General features: G+C 35.9%; 1 protein-coding gene across 1 annotated transcript in view; it reads right to left on the bottom strand.

Moving 5' to 3' along the window:
- Positions 1-527: 527 nt before the first annotated feature.
- LOC132543628 (uncharacterized) overlaps positions 528-24,101 on the bottom strand; it is a 69,651-nt gene continuing 46,077 nt past the window's right edge. Inside the window, exons 34-50 of the mRNA XM_060207145.1 lie at positions 23,793-23,878; positions 22,200-22,346; positions 21,194-21,283; positions 18,002-18,066; positions 16,669-16,797; positions 16,249-16,309; positions 15,386-15,453; positions 13,790-13,865; positions 12,933-12,985; positions 12,356-12,490; positions 10,999-11,077; positions 10,424-10,524; positions 9,699-9,842; positions 7,677-7,796; positions 6,808-6,967; positions 6,316-6,412; positions 528-5,792 (exon numbers count right to left, since the gene is read on the bottom strand). Of these exons, the coding sequence (XP_060063128.1) occupies positions 5,632-5,792; positions 6,316-6,412; positions 6,808-6,967; positions 7,677-7,796; positions 9,699-9,842; positions 10,424-10,524; positions 10,999-11,077; positions 12,356-12,490; positions 12,933-12,985; positions 13,790-13,865; positions 15,386-15,453; positions 16,249-16,309; positions 16,669-16,797; positions 18,002-18,066; positions 21,194-21,283; positions 22,200-22,346; positions 23,793-23,878 (1,772 nt within the window). The 3' untranslated portion in view covers positions 528-5,631. The remainder of the gene's footprint in view (positions 5,793-6,315; positions 6,413-6,807; positions 6,968-7,676; positions 7,797-9,698; positions 9,843-10,423; positions 10,525-10,998; positions 11,078-12,355; positions 12,491-12,932; positions 12,986-13,789; positions 13,866-15,385; positions 15,454-16,248; positions 16,310-16,668; positions 16,798-18,001; positions 18,067-21,193; positions 21,284-22,199; positions 22,347-23,792; positions 23,879-24,101) is intronic.

Raw genomic sequence — 24,101 nt, 5'->3', positions numbered from 1 at the left:
AAAACTAAACTTTGCTTCTTAAGAAATAACAAAACTAAACTTTGCTTCTTTAGAAATAACAAAACTAAACTTTGCTTCTCAAGAAATAACAAAACTAAACTTTGCTTCTTAAGAAATAACAAAACTAAACTTTGCTTCTTAAGAAATAACAAAACTAAACTTTGCTTCTTAAGAAATAACAAAACTAAACTTTGCTTCTTAAGAAATAACAAAACTAAACTCTGCTTCTTAAGAAATAACGATAACAAACTTTACTAGGCAAAATCCATGATGGCTATTGGTTGGCCATTTTATTTTTCTGATCAGTCCAAAATCATTCGGGCACAATAAGGGACCCATTGTATTGTACACATGTATCTTGACCAGTACTGGACAACACTAAAATGATGTGCTAATTATTAAAGCAGAAGTATTTTCTACTCAGCAAACACCTTCACAAATCATGTAGATGTGCAAATTACCCAGATTTTATGGTAAGTGTATTTCACTCCAGTTCCAAATAAAAGATAAACAAAGAAAAAGGCATGTTATTTAAATTTAAAAATAAAGTTTATTGAAAATGCAACAGCTAAATAAAGACTGACGGATAGTAAAAACCAGTATATCCCATACTCTCTCATGTACGTATACAAAAGGTATTTGAAAATTGTCACATTAACCCTGTAGCCGTCACTTGGTTGATGACCAGTTCACATTAACTCTGACTTGTTAGACAAGAGGCCAATGGGCCTTAACGGTCACCTGAGGTCTTCAGGTCTTTGGACAGTTATAAAACCTGTCCATCAGTCCCAGCATTGGGGCAGACAGTGCAGAACTGATATTTGCATACTTACAAAGTTTTCCTTGTTTCTAAGTTTGAAGGCTTAATTTTCAATTTAACAGAATTGATAGCACTCTTTGCTGTCATGGTTTAGCATGTTTGACCTCTGTAAACTTGAATAAAGGCCAAGGTTACAGTCCTTAATTTGAACATGATTGCCCTTCATCCCAGCATCCTACTAGCCCAATATCATGACACTGGGCATGTGGTTACTTAGAAAAAGGTTTACATTTATTTGACCTTGACCCACTTGAATATGAACAATATGAACAAACTTGGTATCATTTTAAGCCAGCATACAACAGACCCAATATCAGCACTCTGAACCCTTAGATCATTGAGAAGAAGTTGTTAAATGATCTTTGCCCCTTGGACTTTGAAAGTGGGTCAAGGTCACTATTTATAAAACAACTTAGTTGCCCTTCATCAGATCATGCTACAGGCCCAATATCAGCACTCTGGGTCTTTTGGTTATTGAGAAGAAGCTGTTTAAATATTTTGACATACATGTTTTTGATACCTGTGACCTTTGAAGATGGTCAAGATCAATAATATGAAAAAAAAATTGGTAGCCCTTCATGCCAACATGTTACAGGTCAAATATCACCACATTTAGTCTTTTGGTTATTGAGAAGTCAATCAAAGGCCATGACATATTTAACATCTATGACTTTCAAAGTAGGTAAAGGCAATGGTATGAACAAACTTGGTAGCACTTCCTCTCATCACGCTACTGGCTCAATATCAGCATCCTGTGCCTTTTTGATTATTTAGAAAAGTCATGTGACCTTGAAAGTGGATCAAGGTCATTCAGTTTAATAAACTTGGTAGCCTTTCATCCCAGCATACTACAAACCCAATATCAGCAATCTTGGCCTTTTGATTATTGAGAAGAATTCGTTTAAAGATATCAACATATTTGACCCATGTGACATAGAAAGTGGGTCAAGATCATTCATTTTAACAACTTGCTTTCCCTTAAACCATCGTTGTAGTCCCTAGAAATTCAAGTTAGCAGTTTCACATAATATCTCAAAATGATCTTGGCTGTTCATAAGGCAATAAACACAGAAAAAGTATATGTAACTTTCTTCAAACAACAAACCTGTCTTAAGCTTCATATGTCATCATTATGTTATGAACGACACTATTTTGTGTGATCTGACTAAAGATTTAATGCATTCTCAGCCTGATAACACTAATATGTTAACACATTTGAATTTGATCTTATTGAAAAGCCCTTATTATTTTTTGAACTGTAGCCCATCTTTAAAATAAAAATAAACATGGAAAGATAATATCAGCTGAAGTACCAACTGCATGTATTTATATTGCTTACTTAACTGAACACACTTACATCATCGTCTACAGGCACTATGGTTGAAATCATTATTTTTCTGCATCCTGTATTTCATATTCAATTGAAATAAAACAATCTACTTGTTTTGATCATTTGGTTCAATAGAGAAACAAAGTCCTCAGATTTCTTACAAAAATATCAAACTATAAAGAACAGTAATGAAGGGAAATGATCCTGACAGTTTTGTCTTGTTGTTAACCTTATAACCTTAATTTTCAGGTAATGAATTCCTTCACCTAATTAACACACCTGCCATTGTAAGTGAGAGATCTAGACATTCAGTAAAGAAGGGGGCTGCTACATCTCAGTCAGTTAGAGCATTGAACTATGTAACCTCAATAGAAGATCCAAGGTGCATGGTTAAATGTTTTCTGTCTGTGGCAGTCTGTGTCTCCCAAGGAGCTGAGACATGGACCTGTTTGTGCTGAAAAGGTAGTGACTTTGAGGCACTATACCCAAATTGCCTTGGATGACATTTGATGGCCCCCACCTCAACAAGATATCCTAGATGGGTTGTCAGGGAGCTTAGTGGTAACAGGCGATTCATCAGACATCAAAAGTTTTAGGTCATTCACCACATCGAAAAGGACTCCTCCAGCTGCTCTGACTTACTCCCACATTGTGATACTAATTTCCATCTGGACCATTGAGAATCACTTTGAACCAAATCAGTTTGAATTTTTTAGCTCTTTTAGTGTAGTGTCAGATTTTTGTAACAAGAGGTCCGAGTGGAGGTATTGAAAAAGTACCAATGATAATGGTCTCCACTATATTGAAAGTCACACACAGAAACCAGATAATTGTTTGTTAGCTCTGAAAAGGAATATATTGTTTTTTTTTATGAGTATGTCATCCTGGTATTATGCTTGCCCTTCTTATGAACATGATAAAGGAATGCTTCCCTTCATCTACAAGGGTAGTGGTCAGGTGATGTGGAAGTTACACACCTGCCAATCACCAAGACAAATATGATTCAATTCCCTGAAATCAGATGTGATAAGGTTTGGAATCTCTTGCTAAACAACATACATTTTTTTGTCAACATACATGTGTTTTTTCCCACAATAAGACCCCAAGTGACCTTCCATCCAGGACAATAAGAATAAGTAATTAGTATATGCTGATAGTACTTGTTTCACAATAGTAAAGTAACTTGTCATGAAGACATTGAAAAACAATATGACTTTGATTACATCTGTATATGTTTCATCTTTTTTGTTCTTTTCTCTCAAGTTTCTTTTTTGATTGTATTTCTGCAGAAATAAAGATAACAAAGGAATGTCAAATCACAGACCACAGATAAAAACATGGTTGAATAGTACACAATTTGTTTGTTGGAGATCCTTTCAGTTGTACATCACAATATGATTTATTTATCTACTGTGGACACCTGATTATGACAAAAATGGACAAGGTTCATCACAAGTGACCTGGCAGTCAGTCACAGCAACCGTGTGTTGGAATCCAAACTTATGCGTTAATTTTCCATAGTTTTGCTATATTTGGCATCCAAATAAATTGCGCTAAAAGTATATTGTATTTTTAAGGGGTCAAAGAAAACATGAGTGAAGAATGCATCCACCACAGAGGTATTGCAATATTGTAATCCTACAACCTTTAAATAGTTTTGCCCTGTTATAGCTCTGCAGTGTCAGCCATGAGCTATGAATGCCGCGAGTTGGAAAGTTGTATATATATTGTACTGCTAGGACATTTGGGCTGCCATAACTTACATAATGTACATCAAAAAGTGAACACATCACAACACATTCAACAAAACACAAACCTCCACAGGATCTAAATCCTAGAGAATTAAAACCAAGACTTCTGACCTCTTCAGTAAATCTCTCTTAAAGTTCAGGAGATCATAAACAGGAGCTAGAAACTCATGGAGGAATTTTAAAAAGAAAATCTTAGAATAGAGTCTAACCTTTGAATCCTTTATGCTTGTATATAACAGTACAGGAAACCTATCTCATCTTGTCTTCATGAATTTTAGCAATAAATAACAACATATAGGTCTCTATTATTTTTCAAGTCATGACCCATTTGAAAATAGGTCAAGGTCATGAAAGCCAGATTACTCTAGGCTGACTAGCTATTGGTTCTGCTTCATTTCTCCTGCAAATATCAACAAATTTGCCGTTATAAATCTTAAATCAATTTACCAGGTAAGAAGGTATAGAGTGAAAGTCATGATGTCTGCATTGATGGAGACATAGTTGCTAGAACTCTTGTCTGGATATCGGAAGGTATGCAGAGTAACTGACAGAATGCATGAGGAACGCAAGTTCACTGTGAAAATCAATATAAAAAGACAATGGAACTGGGTTCCTATAAGTGAGTCCACTAGTTCCATCATCTAGTAGAACTGTCATATCCTGAAGAAACTCTATAAAAGGACAAAACCAATCAACCAACCAACTTGTTCTTGTGATCCCTCAAAGACCATTTTCTTTTTCTGGGAGTGGGCGGGGGGAGGTCATTCTTACATAAATCAAGATCATTCAAAGCCAATTCTTTCAAATTGATTAAATAAATTCCCATCAATACGTTTTTGTGTGTGAACCACAATGAAATGTGAGTTGATCAATAAGAATTCTGGGTCATTATATTTCCTCTGGTTCCTGTTTATCCTCCAGTATTAATGGACATGTTCTTTGATGGAGGATCCAGTGCTACTTCAAAAGAAAGATTTGTTATCAATGGAGAAGATCCAATAGTTCTTCAAGGAGAATTTTGTTGCAATTTTATTAAGTGAAATATATTTGAAATGACAAGGTTCTCTTTTTATCCAGATATTACTGTCAAGAGATTTAACAACCTTTTATCTCTATCTAAAAGTTTGAGTTAACAACTCTTCAATGAAAAACCAAACAAAATGATACAAAAAAGCTGCCTTGTTATCAAACATGTCAAAGAACATAAAAATAACTTTTAAAATCTTTTTAAGTCACAACTGTGTCAAAAACATTGTTACAGTGACTTCTGTCAAGACTGTATCTGTCTTGAAAATCAAATTCCTCCTAATTACTCTAAATTAGGGAGATCACAACAAAAACAATACAGAAAATGTGACTGGATGACCAGCACACTTGATCATGATATTCAAGAAAAGATGCAGGCAATCCCTCTGATGCAAGTTTTTACAATGAAGATGCAATGCGCGAACGTATTTCACTCTGGTCCCCTAAAGGGACTCCAATACTGTCCGATATCTCCAAAATTACCATTTTCACATCTCATCATGATACTATGCTGCTCAGAATATATTTACTAAATTTCACTGAAGTCAACATTATTGAAGTTGAAGAGTTTATCACTTGTCCTTCAACTTCAAACACAAGGCACAAAACATTTTGTATTTCTGGCTGACTATCCCGATAAATATTGTGTCTGTTATATGAATACATGACAAATATTCTTCTCCATCACTGGCCGTCATACATCTCTATTGTCCAACATCAAAGATATCATAAGGGTCAGGTTCAGTGATCCTAAGAGTGCCTAAATCTTCATCACTTGATGGCGTAGAGCCTTGGTGTTCTAGGAGATGACGTTCCATAATCTCTTGTTTCTTTCCTGCTGAGATTCCTGTTGGTAGTTTCTTACCTGTCAAAATGCAAAAAGTAAAACCTTTCTAATTGAAGCTTCAGCTGTATCTCTGGGAGATTTCTGTAATTGAAATTTTTAATATCCAGGAATTTTAACTATATATCAGGGAAAAAAAAAAATAGCAGATGCACTGTTTTTCTAAACAGGAAAAAACCCACTTGATAATGTAAAACCTAAGAATTTTTTTAACTTGTTGATATGATTTCATCTTAAGGTCAGAAACTCCTTATAACACCAATGATGCATAAATCGTTTAAAACTTAACAGAGGATGTTAAACCGTAAGCTCCAGAGCTTTGTTACAGGCATCTACTCCAACTTTTCACCCTGAAACTTAACCACTTTTTCATTCTGCATTTAAAATTCAACTGCCTTCCTTTCCTGACAAACCTGCAATGCAATCCAAGGGAGACAACTGTTGAGATATTTTCTTATTCAACCTTCATTTTTGAATAAAGAGTCATAACATTTCTTGAAGTGTCTGTTTGAAATTGTTCATTCCTGGTTGATCAATAACTTACTTTTCCTCGTGGGACCTGCTAAACTTTCATCACAGTCCTCGTCCTCAGCAGATGAGCTGTCTTCATATCGGTCAAAATCATACATCAGATTGGCAGGCTGTGAATGCAGAAAATGTTATCTTTATCATCTCCTCTTTTATAAAGAACTCTCAGTTCCAAGGAGTAAAATATTTTGCAACGATTTTGCAGATTGCAAATTTCAGTTTTATTGTTGATGACCATATATTTGCCCATGTCAAAAGTAGCATCATCTACATTATTGGGTTAAATCTGTACTGTACATTCAATTACAAACTTACGAAAATACATTGATAAAATATTTCACATTGGTGGATTTGTTAATTGTCAATCAGTATAAAAATAAATGGTTTACCTCAAGTTTACAATATAGACCTAAACTACCTTTCTTACCTTGACCTTGAGCTTATAATATTGACCTTGACTATGTTTATTATCTTCACCTTCAAAACTGACCTTGACTGAGTTAGTTACCTTGGCTTTAAGTTTGCTGAGTCGTGGCCAGCGTCCCTTCTGATTCTTGCGTAAGATGATGGTAACTTCACCGGAGCCGACTTTCACCTGACTACGGACGGGTAAGATAGAATCAAACAGGATATACTCCACTTCATACACCTGACCTTCAACTGAAGCCCTGTAAAACATACAATCTGTCTTAATTTCTCAGTAAACACAATCAATCCAACACATATAAAAAGTAACGGATGCAGGTGAAAATTCTTCAACTTGATACATATTTACTTTTAATCAAACGAAAAGCACTTTATGACTCTGGTTACTGAATTCTACACATCAGAAAACATTATCCTAGAAATCATTTATAAACTTCTTTAGCACATTAACCTATCAAAGTCCTTCTAATTCACATTTCTAAAAAATTTGATATGTATATTCTTTAACATTGTTTTATCAATTTTTCTATTTTCACTTTTGTCATCATCTGATGATCCTGTTCTGGACTCTCTTTTTACTCCATCCTCGATACCCCAGGAGTTACAATCATTTTAACTCTCTGCACCCTTGCAACAAGTCATGGCAAAATTGGAGGTTCCAGGTGCCACACCTTGTGGACAAAAGCAAAAGACTAGTTTGGTCCTTTGATGTAAGACAAACGAATCTCGAGGTTTCATATCGGTATATTGTAATAGCTTTGATGTTGGGTGTCTCTTTTTTGTAATCTTCTGATGAAGTGTATCAGCCTGTGATACGCCTGTTTTTTTCTCCTAGAACTAATCAAACTACTTTGCTTGTGCCTTCAATTTTAACATGACATGTTCCAGGGGTGCAGAGAGTGAAAGTGATTGTAAGGTCTGTAGTATTGAGGATGTTTGTGACTGTATTACCTGAAGGAGACCGAGTTCTCAGTGATTTGTACCGGATCAGACTTTGGGTTCACACCCACCACCTTCACAGTAAGTCTTACAGTAAAAATGTTCTCAGACCACAACACTTGAGGTAGGATGCTACAAAATAAACACAAACAAAAGTGAATCTTCATCTTTTCTCATTAAGTTCTGAAGCAAAGCATTCAATCTCTCAAAGCGATAGGATCCCAAAGTAGCAAATTAATACTGAATTAACAAACATTATACATAAATATATAAACTTAAAATATAATTACTATGTCACAATAGTACTTACAAACATCAGCAATAACTACTGTAAAGTGAGTAAATTTATTTTCACATTAATATGCAAGGAGAGTCAATCGCAAATTCAAATCCCTCACGATTATTTGAAGGAAAATTACATCCATGTTGATTCCTTACCAATATACATCTAAAGCCCCATAATTTGCGAATTCTAAGTTATTTCTAGATCACCTTCCATGTAATCATGTATTCGTGAACATGTCTGAAGAAGTTAGTTTGCGAAATTAAGTATTCGTGAAATCTAAGACCAATGTCTAGGAAGGACCCTGCCTATAAGCTATGATACGAAAGGTTTCACCTATGCTTGAACATTGTTTCTGAAATAATTATGAAAAATCAGTAAGCAACAGCCTGTTGAAATATGCATGGAATTTTTCAATACACCAATTTTTCATGTGATGTTCAAAGTCCAACAAGAGAGTGCCTTGCCCAGATATTATTGTTTGGTATGACATGAGATTGCAGATTTTCATCATTCAAAGTCTGCTAAGTCTTGCAAATACTGAAAGATTTTATTAGTTATTGAACCCACACAAGGTTTCCTGTATAAAAGATATCACATAAATTCGATGAAAATCAAGTTATTGTTCAAAATGGCATAAAAATGTCAATTGTTTGGCATTCAAAGTCCCATAACACTTGTTAATATGAAGAGATTCCAAGCATATCTCATATACATAAACCCACATACCAAATTTGGTGAAGATCCGACTGCAAATCAGCAATGTGCAGAAAGTAATAAAAGAGTATATTTTCTATGTTCAGAGTCACATAATTCTTGCAAATATTGATGGATGACACCATTTATCAAACTAATGTGACGTCTAATTGATATGAATCCACATCAGAAGTTTGGAGAAAGTTATTGTACAGAAAGTATGAAAATGGTCAATTTTTGGAATTCAAAGTCCCAAATTTTCACATATTTCACTGATTTACCAAATATGGAAAACATTGCTATAAATATCCAAGTTATTATATGGAGAGTAATACAAAAATAGTTATTCAAAACATTCAAAGTCTTAAACCTTTTACAAATATTGTTGGATTTAAATGGTTATTAAACCCCTTTGTGGTCTTACAAATATAAAGCCACATACCTAATTTGGTGAAGTCCATGGAACCCCTTCAAGGTCTCATAAATATAAAGCCACATACCTTTCCTGCTGAAGTCCATGGAACCCCTTCAATGTCTCATAAATATAAAGCCACATACCTAATTTGGTGAAGTCCATGAACCCCTTCAAGGTCTCATAAATATAAAGCCACATACCTTTCCTGCTGAAGTCCATGGAACCCCTTCAATGTCTCATAAATATAAAGCCACATACCTAATTTGGTGAAGTCCATGAAACCCCTTCAAGGTCTCATAAATATAAAGCCACATACCTTTCCTGCTGAAGTCCATGGAACCCCTTCAATGTCTCATAAATATAAAGCCACATACCTAATTTGGTGAAGTCCATGAAACCCCTTCAAGGTCTCATAAATATAAAGCCACATACCTAATTTGGTGAAGTCCATGAACCCCTTCAAGGTCTCATAAATATAAAGCCACATACCTTTTCTGGTGAAGTCCAACAACAAGTACTAAAGTTAATGTGCTGACAGCAAAAACAGACAGTTGGTTGGACAAGTGTTGAAAAAGCTTATTACAAAAGGGCACTTTGTCTCGAAGCAGGGCCCTCACTATAATTTGTCACAACTAATTACCCGTTACTGTCACTAGCTAGTTTGGATTTTCGAATAGGTGTGTTCTTTATGGTCTGAGAGGACTGGACGTTGACGACAAGGCTTGACTTCTGGTCCAAACACAAATCATGAATGACTGAGGGCAGGTGAGGCAGGCTCAGAAATCTGTACCATATACATGAATAACACATTGGTCATAATACAATTTGAAGAGCCCTCCATCTGTTGAAGGAGAGTTAAAAATTAAGAAAAATTACACTTCTGATTTATTACACATTGAAACACTGTGAACAATGTTGGTAAGTTTTGGTAGCTTTGTTATAGACAAAGACATATACTAGATATAGCAATTGTTGCAGAAAGAAACAAGGACATAGTCATCAAGATCCCCCGCCCATGTTCATTTGTAAAATATATACATTTAAATTGAGCAACAAGAAAAACTGGAAAAGATATCAGCCAATCAGGTCACAGCAGCCTCATTAAATATGTGCAGAATTTGCTGATAATTAAACTTGAACAAGGGTTTAAGGTAACAAGTCTACCAATCAGGTCTCCTAAAAATCTTATCACGTTGTAGAGTACAACATTAATGCCATTATTTTACTGAATACTTCACAATACCTATTTACTGAAGGCAGTACTATTTAGGACTTAACTATGACCTCTGACCTCATACTGTTCACAAGCTGGTGATAGATTTATACTAACTGAAGTCCTTGACATCTGACCCCTTCTGTACTTACCTGTCTAAGACCGGGACAAGCTCTAGTTGCAGAAGTGTAGCCTTGTTTCTCCGATTCAGTTTCCCGTAAAAGTTACAATATCTTAGTCCACACTGGATACACTATAAAATTTAATAAATGATGCATTGAAAGCTAATCAAAAGTTATCAAAAGTTGTCGACTAAACAAGGTGGATTCACAAAAATAAGACATATCAATCCCATGCGTGACCTTTGAACCTTGACTCGTGATCACCAACATTGACTAAAAATATCAACAGCCTTGACCAATAAAACGTCAACCATAATCTTAACCAATAACCTTGACAAATAATGTTGACCAACAACCATCAACAACCTTGACCATTGACCTTCAATAACATAATTTAATTATAACATGTTTGATATAATTTTATCCAGTACAGCATTCAGCAACATATCCTGTTAGCATTAAAACCTATCCTAAACAAGCATCTAAACACCATGAAGAATTGAGATGTGTGTCACTAAGTCACTAGATTCATTACATAAAGTTATAAAAACATTATCCAAATGATAAACAAATGATGTAAGTCTCACTATCATCAGAGTACATACTTTCTCCTCCTCCGTGTGCTTTAGGACGCCAACCACACACTTCACCAGCTTGGGCTTTGTCAGAGAATCTTCATTCTTCCTATAGAAAAACAGAAAAGTGACACAGAGATTTCTCTTATCCCAGGAAATGAACTTTGCTTTTGTCACTAGAAATAACATATCCATGTACCAGGTATTAATTCATCCTTGTAATTTTTGAACGGCACTGTAATACGTGACACATTTTAATTTAATTGTTAACATGAGGGGAATGACAGTACTATCAAAAGACTAATTATAATGTTTAGTTTAGTTAAGGTTTGTGTCAGGAAGCAAGAGATGGTCCTATTATAAATAAAAACAATTGATAATCTTTATCTACCAAATCCAAACTGTCCATCTGGAAGCCATTTTGTTTCTTCTGATCAGTCCAAAAAGCAAACAAGCACAAGGAGAGAACACATATATGAAATTTGACAGATATCCATTCAGTTCTTTTTCAGAAATAGCAATAACAATCTTTACTAGGCAAAATCCAAGATGGCTGCCAGTCGGACATTTTTTTCTGATCAGTCCCAAACTCACATAGGCACAACTAAGGACCTAAAGGACCCTATACATGAAATCTGAGAAAGATTTGTGGCACCCTGTAATACAGGTGATTGTTTTAGTTATTATAGTTGTCTTTTATTCGTGTCCATTCGCATATACATCGGCTACTTTCGTTTGGTCAAATGTATATATATAGTAGGCCTGGAATAGGCATATTATTGTTGTTGGTTACATATTGTACATGTTCTGGACAATAACTGACCACTTGACCCATGACATGCGCTGTTCAATTCTACCTTCCTTTTCCCGCCTAACCTTTCTTTCCTTTATTACTTCTGATTTTGGGCTCGAACTGGAAAGACATGTTTTTTTCTCACTTACATTACTTTGACATCCGTCGTGCAATATATACACAGGGGATTTCGAAAGCTATGAGTGTATGGTGAATAAATATGGAATGACATCGTCTGGTTCAGTTGGTTGTTGAAGAAAGAAACACCTAAATTCAAACTGTGCTACAGATCTATAGAGTACTTCTCGAGAAATAGCAATAACAAACTTTCAAAGTCAAAATCCAAGATGGCTGTCTTTTGGCGATCTTTTTATCTGATCAGTCCCAAAATTAGATGGGCACAACTAGGAAAGTATAGACAAAATTTACAACTGTTTACTAATGCATTTTCTAATATTTTTTAATCTATCGTTTTTCTGATGTATACCCATATATGGTCAGGACAACACAAGAAGTTCAATCAACAAAGGTATTAAAGTTATCTGATGAAAAAACATTCTGTTTAACATTATAACATTGTTTCATTGCACTTACTCCTTCTTTTCCAGGAGTGTATCCAGGAGTTCCATGGCTGCCATAGTAACATCTGGGTCAACTGTTCTGTCTTCATCTCCAAGACAGCTAATCAGTCTAGAGCAAATTTTGTGGTCAAAGGTCATCATTAACACCCTAGAAAGTAAAAAAAAAGTTGACATTCTACGTTACTCCACGATCATCCTGGACATTCTACAACAGTTTAATTAAAGCTCATTATTCATTATATCTGACAGTTCAAAGGTCATCCTGGACCTGCTCACTCTAAGGTCATGAAATAATTCTATGACATTTATGAAAGCCCTAAGGTCATCACAGACAAATTTTAACAGTTGAATGGTCAACATAAATGCTCAACAACAGTACAAAAGTTATCAGGGACACTGTGAAAAGACACAAGGCCATTATGGTCACTCTATCACCGATCCCAGTTCATAATAATCCATTCTATGATGCAATGGTCCCTACCCACTGAAATATTCTAAAACACTTTACAGGTAACCATAACGATCTGTAACAATTCAATGGCAACAAGGATATTCTAGAAAAATTCTAAGGACGTTATGGATATACTTACGCCTCAGATAGTCGACACATCTTTCTCAGGGTACGACATGTAGCTGCTTGTACCTAGTAATAGGGATATAAACTCATTATCAATTCCAGCATTAAATTGTGACAAGTAAAAATGTTTATCTAAATTGGAGAATGATTTATCATCTTATATCCAGGTATGTTTAATGTGTAGTAATATCTCACAATGACAGTTGGATGATAAATTTTAAAGTAAATCTTTACTTATCAACTTTCATCATACCGTTCATAATGTGATTTTTTTTTTCACTTTCCCTATTTTTTCTATTATTTCTTTTCACTATGCCAATACACTATTAACAGTGTGCTGAAATCAAATAAATCACCTGATAAACAGAACTTTCTTCAAGAAATCAATGAAGTCTTGAAAGAAACTGGTACAACAAAACATGAGATATTGTACAAAAACCTATTCCCTATCTACAGAAAAATGACTTGACTCTTGAGCATTCCCAATAAAGAACTCTCTTTGAGGAAGAAGTGGAAGAAGGCAGAGACAAATCTGTCAAACAAAACTTAACATGTTGTATAGAAATTAAATTTCAGTTTATAGAAAGAATGACTTTTGATCACTGGATCATAAAAAGTGTCTCAAAAAGAATATAAAGAATTATCAATGAGGAAGCAAAGGATGAAGTATGGGAGAGACTGGCAAAATAATTTTATTGTACAGAAACAAACGTGTGACAGACAGACAGGTAGACGGACAAGAGTGATTACAATTTCTCTTTCCAATCTCTAAATGGAGAGCTAATTCACCTGGTCAAATGTACCTGGTCACACAGGTGCAAAATACTACATGACCAGTATTTTTTTTATTTTGTTTTACTTAATACAAACCTTAGATTCATCTGTGGAATCCAACATTTCACACATAGTCCTAACCACACTCTCTTCCTCAAAACAAGGCATAAACCTACAAAGTGGATGGCACAATTGTAAACAAGGGTTGTCAACTGGTTCAATTTTATTAACTGGTTACTCAAACAAGAGATCCAAGAGGAATCTTAACATCCACCACTGTTTGATTTCCAATTGATATTTAAAAGTTGAATCTTTTCCTTTCTTTTCTCTTTTCTCCTCTGCTTGCCCTCTTAATTATACAAAAATAGAACATTCCCCTGAAGAAATAGCTTTAACAAAATGTAAGCCATTTTGTTTTTATGATCAGCCCTAAAAACAGGCACAATTAGAGACCAAGGGTAAGCTACAAATAAAATCTAGAAAAGATCCATCCAGTACATTTCACAAAATAGTAATAACAAACTTCAGCCGGTTGGCTATTTCAATTTTCTGACCAGTCCCAAAACAGCAGGCAAAAGAAGGTCCTAAGAGGAACCTATATACAAAACTTGATAGAGATCCTTTCAGTACTTCTCAAGAAATCGTTATAAAAACTTTTTTGTCAAATTCTAAGATGGCTGCCCCTCGGCCATTTTGTTTTTTGGATCAATCACAAAATCAAACGGGCACAACAAGGGATGAAGAGAACCTGCTTATGAAATTTGAGAAAGATCCACCCTGTACTGCTCAAGATCTATCTAATACTTCTCAAAAAAAGCCTACACATGAAATATAAAACTAGAAAATGTCTGTAAGACATGAATGCCCCTGCCCCCCCATGTGAAATAATAGTGAAAGGTCCGAATGAAGTTGTTAGGTACGGGACGCAACGGGATGGGACGGACGGACATGGGCAACGCTATATGCCCCCGGCCATAAATGGCGGGGGTATAAAAAGATCTATGCAGCCATTCTCAAGAAATAGGGATGATAATCTTTCAAAGTGAAAATACAAGATGGCCACCTGTCAATCTTTTTGTTTTACTGATCAGTCCCAAAGCAGGCATAACAAAAAACAATGGGAAACCAAAACAGGAAATTTGAGAGAAATCATTTGAGTACTTCTCAAGAAATAGTGATAACAAACTTTACTAGGCAAAATCAAAGATGGCTGTCTGTTGGCCATTTTGTTTTTTCTGATCAGATAAGCACCCTTCTTCATTTTTACAGAAAATTTAAACAGTAAGCTAAAAGCAGTTCAACAATAAGCCCTCCCCTAGCTTTACATTTACTTTTACATTAGGGGTGGGGGCTTATTTGAGGATAAATATGTTAATTGTCGACAACATAAGCACTTACAAACATGGTACTGATTTATCCACTTGCTTATTCAATAAACCTCAGTTTATATTCACATATAACGTAACACAAAAATTTATGATTCAAGTTATACACAGGTAAATAAATGTAATGACAAACTAAAACAAAGTACTCAGATTAACCAACAAAATCATACAAAGTTCCTAATTTATCTACAAAGTAATGCATTACACATACAGTAATCAAAACAATAACACTTTTAATACATTAATCTACAAAGTAACATAGTTCACCTAGGAAGTCATACACAGTTCAAAAAGGAATAGATTTTACCTGATGCTAATATCTAGGAACTTCCCCATAGCAGTCAAAACCTGTTCTTGTAACCATGGCCTGTTCGTCTGCAACATACACTGTATAATATATAATATAATTTTAACTAAAGAATGTGTTTTAGGCTTAAAGTCAATAGATTTTTTCCATGAAAGAAAAGAACTCAACTTGGTATCAAGGATCAGAGACTACCATACACTGTTAACTAGGACAAGATGTTTCCACAAACCAAATCAATATCTATAACCCTATAACTCAACATTTATCAGATGGTGGTTGGGTAGCACACAGGTAACTGGGTTCGATTCCTGGTATGGACGAGACAAGGTATGTGACTGTCCAGTTTTTAATGAAATTAGAAGTGATCTTTTTAATGGTCCACTTTCTGTGTGAAAAATTTGTAAGGTTAATGGAGATGCCGGATATTTAGTTTTTATTAGCCAAAACCGTCTTTTTAATGCTTAAGTACCGGCGCTCACTTGTGTAGGAAATATCAGTATATTTTGACTAGGTCTACATGTAATTATCAATACAGGACATTATAATCGTAACTTTTATTGTTTTAACCATAACTTTAATGCTTAACTATATAGTGTCCTTATCCTGGGTACAATAAGTTCACCCATAGTGCACTTCAACCTGGGCCAACAAGAGCTGATAGCTTGTTTCTCAATTGTTGTAAAATAATCAAGTTAACCTTTATATTTAACCCTAATCAGAATAGAGCTAAAGTCTATCAATTTATGTTTGTATTGTTGGACATTTCATGTTTAAATGACAACTTACTGAAGATATTTGCAATAGAAGTATTTATGAGTCGATATCACAAAAATTTTTCATAGAATTAGAAAATGACTAAAAACCTGTTCTAGGCTGTTCACAAGGCCAACACATCCATCTTGTTCTACTATTTCTTCACATATTCTGAAAAGAAATATTCATTACACATATTGTAAAATCCTAATATGTGGTGCTCCGTTTTCATGGTTTCTCAAAAACTTTATTCTGGACATTTGATTTCATGGATAAACCTAGCTCAAATCTACTTAGAATTAATTATGACAATTCATGGACATATGAATTCATGTCTTCAGAGTATCAACGAAATCTTTCAGCATCACTTCAAATCTTTTATCATAAACATTGCTTTTGCTAATTAATTCAATAATCACCATCGAAAGTAACTTCAAGATGTCTTTACAAAAACTATCACAACGTACTCCTATCAAGAATTCTGTGTTTACTGGTGTCTACATAGAACTGATTTAAGGTTGAGAACTTGCCTGTCATGTTTCCAAGCTGCAGTAATGAGACTGTCCAATAGACATTGGTGGATGTCCTCAAACCCCACTCGGCCAATCAGCTTAATGATAGCCTTCAGCCCTCCGTAGTTCACAAGGTTGAGCGGTTTACTGAAGATAAAACAACAAGAATCCTGCATTAGATAGAAACATAACTCCAATGGGACACAAAAATGGGCTGCAGACTTTTGTGGTGTGGCATTTACAGCCAATGAAAATGGCAGAGCTTTGCTGGACAAACATAATTCTAATCAGACCCTATGTTTAAGTGAGCCAGTTTACTAGATGTTAAAATCTTGACAGTTCTATTTCAGTGGAAGCATGAAAGCCACAGGTTTCCAGATTTCTTTAACAATGATTTCCAATTTCTATCACTTTTCAATGCCAGTGTATATTGTAGACTAAAATCTCTAAAGGTAACCTTGTCACACCTACTTCATACTAAATCCATGATAGAAAATGATGTCACCATTGTGAGGAATTTTTTATCTACAGTACCCCTACCTTTTAGTACATGATGTCACCATTTTCAGGATCTATCTACAGTACCCCTACCTACCTTTTAGTACATGATGTCACCATTGTGAGGAATTTTTTATCTACAGTACCCCTACCTTTTAGTACATGATGTCACCATTTTCAGGATCTATCTACTGTACCCCTACCTACCTTTTAATACATGATGTCACCATTTTCAGGATCTATCTACTGTACCCCTACCTACCTTTTAGTACATGATGTCACCATTTTCAGGATCTATCTACTGTACCCCTACCTACCTTTTAGTACATGATGTCACCATTTTGAGGATCTATCTACAGTAACCCTACCTACCTTTTAGTACATGATGTCACCATTTTCAGGATCTATCTACAGTACCCCTACCTACCTTTTAATACATGATGTCACCATTTTGAGGATCTATCTACAGTACCCCTACCTTTTAATACATGATGTCACCATTTTGAGGATCTATCTACTGTACCCCTACCTACCTTTTAATACATGATGTCACCATTTTCAGGATCTATCTACAGTACCCCTACCTTTTAACACATGATGTCACCATTTTGAGGATCTATCTACTGTACCCCTACCTACCTTTTAGTACATGATGTCACCATTTTGAGGATCTATCTACACAGTACCCCTACCTTTTAATACATGATGTCACCATTTTCAGGATCTATCTACAGTACCCCTACCTTTTAGTACATGATGTCACCATTTTGAGGATCTATCTACTGTACCCTTACCTACCTTTTAATACATGATGCCACCATTTTGAGGATCTATCTACAGTACCCCTACCTACCTTTTAGTACATGATGTCACCATTTTGAGGATTTCCTTTCCTGCATCTACAGCTTTACAACTTCCCTGTCATAATAGAAGGTAAAAATCAGAAATAAATTTTAATCATAAATATGGTTTTGTTTTGTCATATTAGATTACGATATATTGAGACAACAGAAATACAAGAGTTCCTTGGAACTGTATGTGTTGCCTGCATAAAGTATCACGGTCACCCAGAAATTGAACTGGATGTGCAACAATCAACCATAAAGTTGTAATACCAAATTTCATTTCTTGAATGTGAAGCATAACCAAAGATAGTCAAGAAAACAATATTCCCAGAGAATTTTCTAAGTTGAAAGGGGCATAACTCTGCCAAAAAGGGTCACAGACAGCTGGGAATCGAACTTAATCTGTACCCTTGCAACAAAAAGCCATATACCAAATTTCATTTCGATAACTCAAAGCATTACCAAAAAAAGTCCGGAAAGCTTTTGTACGGATGACGACGACGATGACACGTGATGACGGACAAAGTGATCCCTAAGTGTCTGCCAGCTCTGCAGGCGACACAAAAATACCATAGTACATACAAGTTATTCATAGATACACTGTAAGCCAGCAGAAACTATACCTGTGGCCAGGGTGATGGACTAATACACCCCAAGACACCATCAAAAATGTTGTGGATTTCATTATCAAGAAACTGAATCCAAAAAATAAGCGTAGATAATGAGTTTTCTTAGATGGATCCATGCGCTATAACTTTAGCAGAGAATGGAAATGTGATGACTGCATCATCTTTGATGTACCAAAATATGGGGAGAGTTATCCAGACAAGATTTTGTTTTACACAGTAAGAGGGGCATAACAGTAACAAAAATAGATAGACTCATAAACTAAATATAAAATAAGGTGCACAACATCTGTGTGTAATGACTGCATCAGTGATGTCTAACAAACAAATTACAACAAAACATAAAGGAGGAGTACTGTAGGAAGAGTAGTGTAGGAGGAGGAATGTAGGAGGAGGAGTGTAGGCAGAACACTGTAGGAGGAGGAGTACTATAGGAAGAGTACTGTAGGAGGAGGAATACTGTAGGAGGAGGAGTACTATAGGAGGTGTACTATAGGAAGAGTACTGTAGGAGGAGTGTAGGAGGAGGAGTGTAAGCAGAGCACTGTAGGAGGAGGAGTACTATAGGAGGTGTACTGTAGGCGGAGCACTGTAGGAGTAATACTGTGAGAGAAGTACTGTATGAGGAGGAGAACTGTAGGCGGAGCAGTACTGTAGAAAGAGTATTGTAGGAGTAATATTGTAGGAAGAGTACTCAGTAGTCTGTACCAAGTCTTTAATTAGAGTGATCTTGATACCCATCATTGTTTGATTAAAAGCTAAATCCTTTCCTGATGTGAAATATAAATATTCCTAGCAACAATTATCTTTAACTATCAAATCAAAGATGGTTACCAGTTAGCCATTTTGTTTATTTGTGCAGCCCTAAAATCAAAATGACATCACTCAGGACCAAGGGAAGCCTTCATATCAATCTAAAAATTCCATTTAGTACTTCTGAAGAAAGTGTAATAACAATCTTTCATTTTCAAAATCTAAGATGACTTCCTTGCCAGCCTATCGGTCCTGAAATCAGGGACCAAAGAGATCCATCTAGAATTTCTACAGGGCGAGGAAGACTGTCACAGCCATGGATGTCGTCTACGCTCTCAAGAGACAACAAGGGGCCAAGAGGACCCTACATAAGAAATTTGAGAAATGATCCATCCATCTCAACTAATAGCAATACCAATTTTTATTGTGAAAATCCAAGATTGCTGCCTGTCAGCCATTTGTTTTCAGCGATAAATATTAACAAGAGATCCCAGATAAATCTTGGCAGCCACCATTGTTTTATGTTCATTTGTGCTTTAAAAGTTGGATCTTGTCCATTCTTTTCTCTTCTCTCCTCAGACTTGACAAATTTATATGAAATTTGAGAATTCCTCTCAAGAAATAGCAATAATACTTTTCAACTGTCAAATAAAAGATCATCACCCGTCAGTATTTTATTTTTCCAACAATCCCAACATCAAAATGGCACAAAAAATGAACCAAGGGAAACCTATATTTTTTATATAATTTGAGAAAAGATCCATCCGGTACTTCTCAAAAAATAGTGATAAATTTTTAATGTTAAAATCCATGATGTCCACTGTTGGTAATTTTATTTCTCTAATCAGTCCTAAATTCAAAAGAATTAACTATGGACAAAGGGGAACATGCATGTTGAGACAGATCCATCCATTATTTACCTGAAATAGCTATAACAAACTTTAATTGTCAGCCATTATTATCTTCCCCTAACAGGCAATGCCTGATCACCTGTTCCCTATACAATGTTACCTTGTCCCAGTAGATAACGCCTGATCACCTGTTCCCCATACAATGTTACCTTGCCCCAGTAGATAATGCCTGATCACCTGTTACCTATACAATGTACCTTGCCAGTAAACAATGCCTGATCACCTGTTCCCTATACAATGTAACCTTGCCCCAGTAGACAATGCCTGATCACCTGTTCCCTATACAATATTACCTTGCCCCAGTAGACAATGCCTGATCACCTGTTCCCTATACAATGTTACCTTGCCCCAGTAGACAATGCCTGATCACCTGTTCCCCATACAATGTTACTTTGCCCCAGTAGACAATGCCTGATCACCTGTTACCTATACAATGTTACGTTGCCCCAGTAGATAATGCCTGATCACCTGTTCCCCATACAATGTTACTTTGCCCCAGTAGACAATGCCTTATCACCTGTTCCCTATACAATATTACCTTGCCCCAGTAGACAATGCCTGATCACCTGTTCCCTATACAATGTTACATTGCCCCAGTAGATAATGCCTGATCACCTGTTCCCCATACAATGTTACTTTGCCCCAGTAGACAATGCCTGATCACCTGTTACCTATACAATGTTACCTTGCCCCAGTAGACAATGCCTGATCACCTGTTACCTATACAATGTTACCTTGCCCCAGTAGACAATGCCTGATCACCTGTTACCTATACAATGTTACCTTGCCCCAGTTGCCTGATCACCTGTTACCTATACAATGGTAGATAATGCCTGATCACCTGTTCCCCATACAATGTTACTTTGCCCCAGTAGACAATGACTTATCACCTGTTCCCTGTACAATATTACCTTGCCCCAGTAGATCTGGCTACACAGGTCTAGCAGCTTCAGGATTGGAACAGTGAAGAAGGTTTTGTCTTGAGGTGGTGAAAACAATTCCTGTAAATAGACAACAAAAGTGTTCATTAACCGCTGTATTAATGAAATAGTTCAATTATTAGTATGAAAGCCAAAGAGAGTTTTATTAGGTTGGTCAATGTCAAAGTATGAGTTCAAGGTCAAAGTAGGTCATAGCAAGGTCAATATGTACTACTAATCACCTACTATGGTCTTGCTATGACCTCCCTACTATGACCTTGGCATTACTTATCTACTATGACCTTGACCTACTTACTAAGACAACCTGTTATGACTTTGATCTACCTATTATGACCGCTTACTTTGACTTTGCAATGACCTACCTATTCTGATGACAGTATAAATTACACATAGTTAAATTGTTATAAAAAGCTAATAGGAATCTGCATCTTTATAAATAATGACTTATAATCATCTGTGTTAACTACTTAGACATGTTAAAAAGATCTGACTAGAAAATTCCTTCTATGGATCAGTTGATATAGGTAGTAAGAGATGATTGATTTAGTCTAGCTTCCAGGATATCTGTCTAGTACAAGGTCAATGGACACAAACATTTCCTTTGCTTTCTATAAGAGAGATCAGAATATATGGAAATGAATTTAAAACTGTGCTTAGTCAGTCCATCCAGTCAAATATTTTGTTTAAGTGGGAATATATAAGTGGGCAAAGCAGCCATAGAAGTTATTTTGTCATTGTCAAAAATCATTGATAAGTCTAATGGAGTATATCAAACAACCATTATCACTTGCCTCGTTAACAATGAAGGTGGCAACATGCTTCGGCAAACCCCAGATAATAGATGTAAGTAATAATTATATAAAGCACCAAGAAGCATAACAATAAACTGAAAACAATACCTCCTTAATTTCTTAAAGATTTTAAAAACATGTGATTGATATGTTGTCAGATACTATAACAAATATGTAAATTTTACATGATAGGTGGAATCCTCTGTAGGAGTAGCATATCCAGACCAGACTAGCTCCAAGGCCAGGTTCACATCAAAGTAGGTAGACGTATCATATAACTCCACAGAGTACTTGTGGATACCAGAATATGTTGCATGTTGCTTGGATACAACCTAAAAAACACAAATAACAGAGTATGTTTCATTGTTATAGATAAAAAGTATTTAATGGAGTAAGTATCTGGTCATGTCTTAATCAAGTTGATATCTATACCAAGGATACCTTTACTCATCTCAGAGTGTAAAGTTTTATGTAAATTCTTGGTTACATACCCTGTCCACATCAGACATTAATAAAAAAAATATTATGAAAAAGTGGATTTCTTTTTTCTGACATAAAAAGCTACAGAAGTTGTCAAAATTCTTGCTAACTTCAGTCGAGCATCTTAGCTGTGATATCTAATAACTGTACCTTTAATTTCCTTCAAATTCCTAACCCCTAACATGTTTTTTAAAATTACAAAACAGTTACTGGCAGTAAGTTACCTTTGTATTGCAGAGACTTCCAATAAATGCCTTAGCCAGCAGCAGCAACTTATTAGGACACAAAGTGTGTGTGGTCATGTATAGAGGACACAAAGTGGGTGTGGTCGTCTATATAGGACACAAAGTGGGTGTGGTCGTGTATATAGGACACAAAGTGGATGTGGTCGTGTATATAGGACACAAAGTGTGTGTGGTCGTGTATATAGGACACAAAGTGGGTGTGGTCGTCTATATAGGACACAAAGTGTGTGTGGTCATGTATATAGGACACAAAGTGGGTGTGGTCATCTATATAGGACACATAGTGGGTGTGATCGTGTATATAGGACACAAAGTGGGTGTGGTCGTGTATATAAGACACGAAGTGTGTGTGGTCGTCTATATAGGACACAAAGTGTGTGTGGTCGTTTATATAGGACACAAAGTGTGTGTGGTTGTGTATATAGGACACAAAGTATGTGTGGTTGTGTATATAGGACACAAAGTGGGTGTGGTTGTGTATATAGGACACAAAGTGGGTGTGGTTGTGTATATAGCAGTGACTTACCTTGGCTGTGAAAACTTTCATCTCATTTGTGACATAGTGAGCATGGTCCTATATAGCACTGAGTTACCTCGGCTGTTAGAACTTTGCTCTCATTCGTCACATAGAGAGCATGTTTCTATATAGCACTGTATTTCCTCAGCTGTTAGAACTTGTTCACCACACAGCTGTCTTACCTTGGCTGTGAGAACTTTCATCTTGTTCACCACATAGTGAGCTTCTCTATTAGCAGTGACTTACCAAGGCCTTTCATCTCATTCATTACATAGTGAGTGAGATCCTGTACAACAGTGACCTAACTTGGCTGTGAGAACTTTCATCTCATTCATCACACAGCAGACTTACCTTGGCTGTGAGAACATTCATCACACAGCTGTCTTACCTTGGCTGTGAGAACATTTGTCACACAGCTGTCTTACCTTGGCTGTGAGAACATTTGTCACACAGCTGTCTTACCTTGGCTGTGAGAACATTCATCACACAGCTGTCTTACCTTGGCTGTGAGAACATTTGTCACACAGCTGTCTTACCTTGGCTGTGAGAACTTTCATCTCATTCGTCACATAGTGAGCAAGGTCCCAGATGAGATCCTCTGCAGCTTTTTCCCACATTTCATCTACAACAGTTGGTGTTAACAATAACAATATAGTGCCAGATTGCCCTATCTATAAACAACACTGCAGCACTTCTACATCCTAGTAAAAGAACTATTATTAAATATGACTCAAAAGGTGTCTATAAGACAAGAACTTGGTCACTGCTAAAGATTTGATGTCATGATACTGTGGGATAGATATAAACCAAATCTGTTAAGAGGTTCTCAAGGTATGACAGAGAAT

The sequence above is a fragment of the Ylistrum balloti genome, unplaced genomic scaffold (genome assembly GCF_031769215.1).
Source record: "Ylistrum balloti isolate Yb309-2 unplaced genomic scaffold, AGI_CSIRO_Ybal_v1 Utg369760, whole genome shotgun sequence".
NCBI lineage: Eukaryota > Metazoa > Mollusca > Bivalvia > Pectinida > Pectinidae > Ylistrum > Ylistrum balloti.
The sequence above is the reverse complement of the archived record's forward strand: the minus strand, read 5'-3'. Positions and strand labels throughout refer to the sequence as shown.